Source organism: Volvox carteri (genome assembly GCF_000143455.1).
Source record: "Volvox carteri f. nagariensis unplaced genomic scaffold VOLCAscaffold_34, whole genome shotgun sequence".
Classification (NCBI taxonomy): Eukaryota; Viridiplantae; Chlorophyta; class Chlorophyceae; order Chlamydomonadales; family Volvocaceae; genus Volvox; species Volvox carteri.
Window position 1 is genome coordinate 945,667 of NW_003307577.1, and position 9,815 is coordinate 955,481.

General features: G+C 57.1%; 1 protein-coding gene across 1 annotated transcript in view; it reads right to left on the bottom strand.

The window, feature by feature from the left end:
• Window positions 1-285: 285 nt before the first annotated feature.
• Window positions 286-9,815, bottom strand: part of VOLCADRAFT_93925 (uncharacterized protein) — a gene marked incomplete at both ends in the record, with an annotated part of 17,867 nt that continues 8,337 nt past the window's right edge. Inside the window, 16 exons of the mRNA XM_002953172.1 lie at window positions 286-326; window positions 682-1,114; window positions 1,551-1,659; window positions 2,570-2,698; window positions 2,902-3,506; window positions 3,868-3,945; window positions 4,287-4,626; window positions 4,876-5,006; window positions 5,333-5,471; window positions 5,796-5,851; window positions 6,073-6,126; window positions 6,293-6,367; window positions 6,949-6,990; window positions 7,737-7,838; window positions 8,652-8,805; window positions 9,254-9,403. Of these exons, the coding sequence (XP_002953218.1) occupies window positions 286-326; window positions 682-1,114; window positions 1,551-1,659; window positions 2,570-2,698; window positions 2,902-3,506; window positions 3,868-3,945; window positions 4,287-4,626; window positions 4,876-5,006; window positions 5,333-5,471; window positions 5,796-5,851; window positions 6,073-6,126; window positions 6,293-6,367; window positions 6,949-6,990; window positions 7,737-7,838; window positions 8,652-8,805; window positions 9,254-9,403 (2,638 nt within the window). The remainder of the gene's footprint in view (window positions 327-681; window positions 1,115-1,550; window positions 1,660-2,569; window positions 2,699-2,901; window positions 3,507-3,867; window positions 3,946-4,286; window positions 4,627-4,875; window positions 5,007-5,332; window positions 5,472-5,795; window positions 5,852-6,072; window positions 6,127-6,292; window positions 6,368-6,948; window positions 6,991-7,736; window positions 7,839-8,651; window positions 8,806-9,253; window positions 9,404-9,815) is intronic.

Consider the following 9,815-nt stretch of genomic DNA (forward strand, 5'->3'; position numbering starts at 1 on the left):
CATATATGTCGTTGATTACACTGTGGGCTTCAAAGCCGGGGGGCCCCCGGGGTCGAAACACAGCGCGGGGGCCAGACGCACACGGCTGGTTATTCTCGTGCATTCCGCCCCCGGTCAGACCGCGCGGGGTACGATGGCCGGCACTAAGCAGCAGCGTCCCCACCGGGGGGTAGCGCACCAGCTAAACGGGTTCTAGGTCCGCTGGTCACCTAACAAAAACGAAGCCGCACCCGAGGAGTTCTTTCTACGGGCAGAAAGTACAGAAAAAACCCAAAGAGCGCACGTTCAGGACCAGGGCGACTGGGAGCCCGACGAGTCATCCCGGGCTGGCGTCAAAAGGGACAGGTCACAAGGGACACGGGAAGGCATATTTTCTCAGCCAGCTACACAAGTACCTTTTCCACCACCGGCTCACCACATGCAATTTGGTTCCGTCCGCATCCTCTTTTCTTTCCTTGTCTTCGTCATCGCCATCGTCATCGCCATCGTCATCGTCGTCGTCATCGCTTGAGTCCTGATCGCCATCACCTTCGCCATTAGCACCGCCATCATCACTGCCGCCGCTGCCACCGCCGTCGCCCTTGGCCAGTCGCTCTAGCCTGCCGCCGCCGCCGCCGCCAGCCGAGCCGTCGCTGTCCAGAGAGGACGAGCTCTGTGATCCGGAGCCCCCCAATGCCGTACCGCTGTACCCGCCGCCAGCTTGCGTAGCAACCCCGCCTCCAGCCCCCAAGCCCGCTACATCACAGAGGGTGCTTGGCTTTGCAGCGTCGGCTGCGACGGCGCCGGGAGCTGCGGCACCGGCTACGGCCGGCGCTGCAGCACCGCCGCCCCATGGATCGGTTGTGGAAGTAGCGGCGGCGGGGCCGACCCGTGGGTTGGCAACTGAATCTGAGCGGGGCAGCACCGCACGCGGAGTAGGGCGCTGTAGCGGCAGGCGCTCGTCTGGGTTCCTCCCTTGCTGCCCCGGCTGTTGGCTCTGTTGCTGCTGTTGATTGTGAATGATGGCTTCCAGCCCCAGTGCCCGGTACAAGTTGGCCCTGGCGCCCACGTAGGATGTATCCGGGTGGAGCGTGACCAGGATGCGGCCGCTGCTGCTGCCCAGGCTGCTGACACCCTGGGAGTGCGGGGGAAGGGGGAGGAGGGCCAGGAAAATCTACGGCAAGAAAGCCGGAAGGCATGACAAATGTGATAACGCGGCCCAGAAGCCTCCCACTCTGTAAAACACACACATATGGAAGGTATGGCACTGCATATGAGGGTACGAAAATGGCAGCTGGGTGGGTAGGGGACAGGGGGAAGTATTTTTCTGGAAAACTACACGATTGGTCAGCCGAGGTGGTGGGATTGGGTTTGCTGAGTGCGTGAGGCAAGAAATGAGACTTCTGAATCCGACCAACGATTTGTTCATTAACGTCTGTTAGAGGGGAGGGGAAGGATTGCGGACGGGGTTCTGTCGTCATGAGATAAGGCTCATGTAAAAAGGCGGTTCCCGCCAGCTAGCTTGCCGTAAGTCTGCTATATGTTTGTGCTTGCTGTTAATTGCCGCATACCTGCAGGATGATGCGCATGGTGCCACCGTCGGGATGTGGACCGATAAAGGCTTTGGGCTCCGATACCACAGCTGTAGTGCTACCCTTGAGCGCAGACGGCTTGTGGGATCTGTGGTTATCTGACAGCTGTGGGCAACGGATATCATTAGCATATTAGATGTGAATGAAAAAGAAATGGAGGCGAGGCGAGGGAAATGGAGGAGAGGAGAGGAGAGGGAAGGCCGGGAAAAAAGAATATGGGGAATGTGTGGGCAGCAAGCAAGGTAAGAGGTAGGGGGGTATCTAGGGGGGGGGCGACAGGTGGAGAGGCGTACACAGAGAAGTAACTGCGATGATGGGTAATCTGCGTGGCATGTGAAGAAATGGTGATGGAGAAAATATAACACACGCGCAGATGAAGCGCTGTGAAGCAAAAATGCAGCAGAGTACCGGTACCACGGCATTCAAAACACGAGACATGAGAGCCTTCCCTACGGCATGAAAAAAACATGTGAGCTCGTTACTGCTAAGCCCACATGAACCCACCAGACATAGACCCTAACCCCATTTACAAACACACATGCCCCGGCTATCGTGTGCTAGCTTGTGCATGTAGACATTGCGGCCCCCTTCCTCACCCCACATGCAAACATACATGCACAATACAAAACACACATGCACACAGAATGGTAGAAAACATAGGAGTAAACACATCATACATGAATACACACACATGCATTCCCTACCATGAGGTCCTCCCAGCTGATACCCCGGTTTACGTCCAAGAGCCTGCCAAGGCAGTAGCAGTCGCAGTCGCAGTCGCAGTAGCAGTAGCAATAGTAGTAGCAGTAGCAGTAGCAGCAGTAGAAGCAGCAGCAGCAGCAGTAGCAGTAGTAGCAATGGCAGCAGCAGTAGCAGCAGTAGCGGCAGCTAGAAAGGGATGGATGCTGGCCCGTAATGCAAGTTGAAATTGCGCGATCAAAATCTAGGAGTCAATCGACGCCGGGCAAACCCATCCGATTCCCCAACAAGTGCCGTACCTGCTGAGCGGCATTTTTGGCAGGCTTGACGGTGGTAGCCCCACAATGAGCCCAGTACTGATGTCTGCCTTCCGTACCACAAGCTGCTCGTCCAGCTCAACTGTGCCAGTCAGGATATCACGTCGCCATCTGTACGATGTACGGCGTACGTCAGGGGATGTAATCAGGACACGGTAGCACAGGGCAGGTGTGGGCAAACACTCAAACCGGCAGAGGAAACCGAGCACATACACCCCTACTTTGTTTTGCGCGTTAATGGTTGCCCTCGCATGCACTGTCAATCGCTTCAAAGGGGCTGACTGCCCACAACCCCAACGGCAACGGCAACTCACAGAATGATCCGAGCGAGAATCTTCTGGGTGCCACCGCCACCGCTACTGTTGACAACAGCGCCACTTTTGACGGCGGCGCCCACCGCTTCCGTGAATGAGCCCGCGTGGCTGCCGCTCGCCTGTGCACCACCACCACCGCCACCGCCACCATTGAACCCACCACCGCCGCCGCTGCCCCTGTTTCTCTCGTCCTGCACCGTCTCCACGAGCTCGGTCTGGAGGCAGGCGGAGCGACCCACGGGTCTTCGTGTTGGCACCTTGGCATCCACATTTCCACTCGGCGGCAGGTTCCGGAGCTCCCCATCCTCTGCAGTTTCGGGGCTGTGCACCTTGACACGCCAACTGGTACCCGGCATCTCTGCTTCCTTATCAAGTAGGCTCAGTAGCAGCAGTTCCGTCTGATGGGCGCCTGCCTTGGTGCGCCACTCCGAAAAAACATCAATGCAGTCGGCGAGATTTGATCCAACACACGCTGAGGCCGAGAATCCAAAAAGCGCAGATGACGGCTGATCCACAAAGACAATGGACCCGTCCATGGAACATGTCAACACAAGCCGTCTATCCGCATGCAGCGCAATGTCATTGTTGGTGTCAACCTTATTAACCTAGCAGGGACAGAAGGATGCGGGGAGCAACGCAAAGGAAATATCAGGGTCGGAGAGGGGCCGCTGTGGGGGATTGTGTGAGGTGCTGGTACTGGGGTTCACGTGCTCATGCCGTGGGTTGCAGTTGCATAGAATAAGCAGGCACCCAAAACAGGTGGAAGCCGTTCCCCCCTGCTCTGCCCCAGCAGATCCCCGCTATTCCTTTCTCGCCGCATTCCCCACGCACCTGGATGACGTGCCTGACATGGCCACTGCCGCCGCCGCCGCCGCCACCGACAGCTCCGAAACGGCCGCCGCCACCACCGCCACCGCCACCGCCGCCGTCATCCTCGCGTGTCGTAATTTTGAGTCTGACAGGTACCTGGGCGCCGTTGCTGTTGACCAGGTGCACCAGGCGCCCAGCCCGGCAGCTTACGGGGGGTATCGTGGCGGGAGCCTCCTGCAGTTGGATGGCGGATGAAGATGGCGAGCGTGGGGTTGGTGGGGAGGGGGGAGAGGTGTACGGGAGCATGTATGTGTGTGTGATGGTTCAGGACATGGCAAACACACGTATGGACACGGAAAACATGAAAACAGCGGCTTGCGCACGTATTCCCTTGCACATGCCCGTGCTCGTACTTGCCATAAGTGCTCATGCTTAACATAAAAACGCAAAGCATCCACGGCTCCAAATCCAACATAGGGCTCCAAAACCCTAAAACCCTAACCACTGCTACACCGTCCAGGCCCCCCAATCTTCTTGCGTCTCCCTTCCCCCAACCCGGCCTCCAACACACCCACCCGCAGATATTTGCCGACGTGCAACGTGGCGAAGGGCTCCGGAAGAAGCTGTTCCAATCGCAACCTCAAAAAGGAGCGCATTGGATAGCCCAGCATGGCTGCAACATCCCATGTTGCAAACACCAGCCCACCGCGTGCATCGACCACAATAAGGCCCTCAGAACACGACGAAGACGACGACGACGATGAGAAGAAAGGCGCAGACGCGGACTCCGAGGAACCGCCGCCGCCGAAACCTGTGTCGGCGTTGCAGACGCGCTGTGCGTTCATGACGAAAATTCGTTGTGAGTCCGTGCCACCTGGCTTGACGGTTATACGCACGGGCATCGGCGGAAGGTACCTACAGGGCCCGCGGTGAGGTGTGAAAGGTGAGAGGTAAGAGGAAGCGGGGTCAAGGAAACAATCAGGTTAGCGTGGCGCCGGGTGTTGGCGTGCAAATTGGGAAATCAGCAACTTTGGACAAAGTTTGATGAAGCTTTGGATCATGAGGTGCATGATGACGTGTGTGCACCCACACTGCTGTACGACACTTTTAGAGACTGAGAACAGACAGATACACAGAAACGCACGCACGCGCACACATACGAACCTGTGCGCCATTTCAAGGTTGAAACTGATTTCGCCCGCCACGAGTTGTTCGTACGGCGCGGTACGGCAGCTCTCCAACATCGCGTCCACAGCGGCAATGTCGGTGCAGAGGGTCCGGAAGTTGCGGCCAACCTGTGAATCCGTATGTCCGGTATTACGTGGGAAATACACACGCACAGCAATTGTACGGCAAGGTGAATCTAGGGGAGGAGCCCACCCACGGGCCATGCGGGTAGCTCGTTGTAGTCAGTACGGCAACATAAAGGGCACCAAGGGCCCCAAACCTTCACCAAGGGCCCCAAACCTTCAGTGCTGTCTAGGTTGCTTCCCGTTCACGGCTGTACAAGTGCTGGAAGCTGTGTGTAACGCGCCCAATCGAGCATCCCCATGCCCCAGTACCCAACTGCTCCGTACAGCAGCCCCGTACTCCGTACACCCCTCTCGCGCGCCCGTCGTACCATTTCCTCCCCCAGCAGCCCGGTCAGACTTGAGAACTGCGGGTCAGTGCACAGGATGACGCCGTTGGGCGCCACCCAGGCCCGCATGTTGCGGCTGTCCAGAGGCTGCGGACGCAGGAGGCCCAGGAAGATGGCGTCGCTGCGAAGACAAGACGCGGTGCGTGCAAGAAGCAGCAGCAGAGGAAATATGAACTTAACAGATGCCCTATAAAGGTGATTGTGAGAAGATGGAGTGGGAAAGGGGGGTTAACGAATGGCCTTGCAGGAATCTTAATCCCAGCCCCTAAGACAAAGGGAGCAAAGGAGGGAGGAGGGAGGGAGGAGGGAGGAGGGAGGAGGGAAAGGAGCTGATAAAGAGAAGCCAAACATTCCGCTCACATACCAGGAACTTCGCCTCCACAATCTTTACCTTTCCCCCCCCCCACACACACACTGCATTCCAACCCGCCGCCAACGTACTTACGTTCCCACTCCTGAAAGCTTTGTGACGCAAAGCTGCAACGGGAACACGTAACGGTCCTGCAGGTCAGAAGAGTGAGGGAGAGGGCACCTGTCAAGGGGATGTGCGTACGCCTGTAGGTACGTACATGGATAGGTTCTTAAGGTGATTTCACCCCCCCAAACCCCCCCAAACCCCCGCACAACACCCCACCCCCACCCAACCCCGCACAACCTCACCCCCCAAACCCCCCACCCCCACCCACCCCCGCACAACCCCCCCCACACACAACTCCCCGCACCTTGTGTAGCGCCACCACGTCTCTGACCGTGTCCAGGATGTGGGGCTCACCGCCCTGTGAGAGAGATGTGTGTGCGGGGGTTGGGGTTTAGGAGGGGGACGGAGCAGGGGGCCGGGTAGAAATAAACATACTTGGCTCGCAAAGGAGGGCAACGACACTGTACTACAGACTTAGAAACGGACCATCGCTGAACCCACCATCCCCCTTTCCTTCAGCCCACCTGCACGTATCTGCTTATGTACCCCGTGTGACGACTGGAGAAGGGCTGCGGCATAATCATGGATACATTGGAGCCCTGGCGAGGAGGGACAGCCGGGGAACCCAGTAGTTAAGAAAAACGTGTGTACGTGCGTGTGTACGTGCGCGTGTACGTGCGTGTGTACAAGTGCCCGATCGGAACATCGCGCATACATCAACAGCACGCAAAGGTGACCTATATGAAGTACGTGAAGCATGCAATGTGCTGGTGCCACGGTTGATAATGATCGATATGGCGTGTGCGGAGCCCGAGAGGCAGGCAGTGAGTGGTAACTGCGTCCGAATCCGATGTGTGCAGCGGATGTCAGACTGGTGCGATATTGTTGTGTTGTGTTACTGGAGGGGAATGGGGGCACGCATGTAATCCGTTGCGAGATGCACGATTGCCGGCGACTGGCCAATCACACACCACCGCGTTATTGGTCCAAGACACACTCGAACAGCATCCACAGCACAGTGCAGTTCAGGAACGGCGCAGGACAGGGCGATACACAAAAGCTGGGCACGCTCTAATAACGGTCGTAATGTTAAAACAGTACGACCGTACGACACGGTGGACCAGGCCCACTAATTTCCCTTCGGGTAAATGCTGTAACATATCTGCTGATTGACACCCACCTCTAGTTCTGACCGGGGATACCCCAGCAGGTCCGTGACACACTGGATGTACGACATGCAGTACGGAGAGGCGCACATCATCGCACGGCATGAAAGGTGGGGAAAGTGGGTTGGTTTGCGGGCGGTTACTGCTGGGGTTGGACGTCATGTTGAGCAAGGATTGACTAACCAGGATTTTGTGGCTAAGTAGATTTTTTGACTAATTCGGTCTGACATGCAAGCAGTTAGGGGATGCGGTTGCGAGAGGAGCCGTGCGAGGAGTTGGGAGTTCAGAGTTGGAAGCTGGGATTTTTGATGGAAGGAGGTGAGGGCAGCCGCCGATGGAATGTGTGTCCAACAAAGGTCTCGCGCCTTCGCCGATATCACAGGCCGGGCGTTGACCGCCGTGTGCTTGTCGTTACCATCACCGTTGGCTGCGGCTCGTGAGGTTTCCGTTGCACCCGCGCCCGCGCCCGCACCCGCACCCGCACCCGCACCCGCACCCGCACCCGCACCCGCACCCGCACCCGCACCCGCACCCGCACCCGCACCCGCACCCGCACCCGCACCCGCACCCGCACCCGCACCCGCACCCGCACCCGCACCCGCACCCGCACCCGCACCCGCACCCGCACCCGCACCCGCACCCGCACCCGCACCCGCACCCGCACCCGCACCCGCACCCGCACCCGCACCCGCACCCGCACCACAACCACAACCACACCCGGGTAGAAAACATGGACCAAACCTATCAAACCTCTAACGTGACACACGTATAAATTCTAGGAATTCCACTAAGCTCCCCTCACCGCATTGACCATGAGTATCTTCCCCTCCGCATTAATAACGATACACGCATCGTCGTGGAGGTCCATGGAAGCTAGGAACTCGGGCTTGTCGCTGCCGGTAATCTGGGTTTGTGAGGGGGACAGGTGAGGGGGAGGGGAGGAGGTGGGCATGACTTGTATCTAAGAGCACGACGTGGGGTTGTCGCAAATATGTCGCACGGGAATACAGTAAACCAACTGCGATCGGTGCGGGCTGTTGGGGGCAGAGACGTGGGTGGATGGTCCAATCGGAGCGCCACCAAAATCCGTATCCCAACTGCAGTAACTCGTCCTGGTCCTTACCAAATTGCATGGCACCAAGCAAAACCAGCTGCAGTTGTCAAGATCTTCGAAAAAATTGAAGCACCAATATAAAGTGGCAGTACGGTAGAGAGACAAACGCACGGCTAAGGTCAAGCCTTACTTGGAACGTACATAGATGGGTAATCTGCGGCAGATCTCGATTGCCTCGATTGCCTTCACAGGTTCATTATTAATATTGTGTTTATGGTTCACAAGGAACGGCTTTCAGTTGAAAGCTGAACTTGTCATTTCATTACCCACCATCGTGCGCAAACCTTGTTGGCAGCCTGCATCGTCGACCAACCTATTGAGGCTTCTAACGCATTATTCATACCTTTCTCGGCCCTTTGGCTCAGATCATGTGTAGTATCTGTTCTTATTAGCTTAATCGCTAATATGGTCCTCATTGAGGACCTGCGATTAACTTGAATATTTCTCGGGGGCTTGTCAATGGTGCGCTTGCGCATCCAACTTGCCAGCATGGTTGCGGCCTTACACTACCGCTGCAGCCGTGCACCCGCCCAAATGAAATGAAAGAAATCTGAATGGTCGAACAACTAATTCCCAAATCTTGAACTTTGTTCACGTCCCTACCTTCAGATCTAAGGAAAGCAACCCATCACCACCTCCATTTCGCGCTGCATCCGCATAAGCCCGAGCCGCCGACACCGGGTCATGCCGTACATCTTCCAGGAACTTGCCGTAACAACGGAGCAGCTTGCCGTTGTGAGGATAACGCTCGAGGACCCTGAAGAGGTGGGGGATGAGGACGGGTGTGAAAGATGAGGTGACCAGAAGGTTGAGTGTGCGGTGGGTGTGTTGGGGATGAGGGTGGGATTTTTTGCGTATACGAGGTGGGGTGCGACTCGGGCAGAACTGGCGCTTCAATTGTTTTGTCGCACAGGCTTCTGGGGCTTTTCAGTTGTCAAAGCCTTCAATCTCTCAATTCTGTCCCCATCCTCCCGGGGACCCCCTTCCTCCCGGACAGGCACACACAGTGGCGGACCTACGGCTCTCGGCTGCTTAGGAGAGGGCAGATGCCCCTCGCGCCCTCTCCCGTCCGCGGGAGAGACATTAGGCGGTCTTTCCGTTGGGGCTGGACAGCAGCCCCTGGCCAGTGTCAATTCCGGTCAGATGCCTGTCACGTTCACACACATACATATATACACACATACCACGCACAAGTACAAACGTACCTCCGATACACCCTGTGTGCAGCCTCAGCTGTCGCATCCAGAGCACGCAGCGCCGCATCCATCGCCGCCGCCTTCACTGCGGGGTGCTGCATCAGCTGCCAGACCTCCCGCTGAGCGGCCAGGGAGGCCTTATGCACCCGGATAACCGCCCTGGAACACACACATGTGTTTGTGTGTTTGTGTGTTTGTGGGGCGTGTGTGTGTGTGTGTGTGTGTGTGTGTGTGTGTGTGTGGGTGAGTGGGTGGGTGGGTGGGTGGGTGGGTGTGCGCGGGTGCATAATTTGTGCTTGAGAGAAAATGAAGGAAAAAGTTATTTGCTTTTACCGAAGTACTTCATGTCGGATAAATTGCGGTAAATGGATTGCTCGAAATGGGAAGCCGTGGGGGTGTGACATGCATGGACAGATAACACGCGGCCAAGCTAGTCAGGGTTAGCGAGGTTTGGGGCTGGACGGCGATGCGCAGTGGCTAATGTGTGCGTTGGGGAGGGGCGTGCCGTGCATAACGACCCGGGTGTATAAATACTTAAAACACAGACCTCAAAACAAATACTCCCCCACCC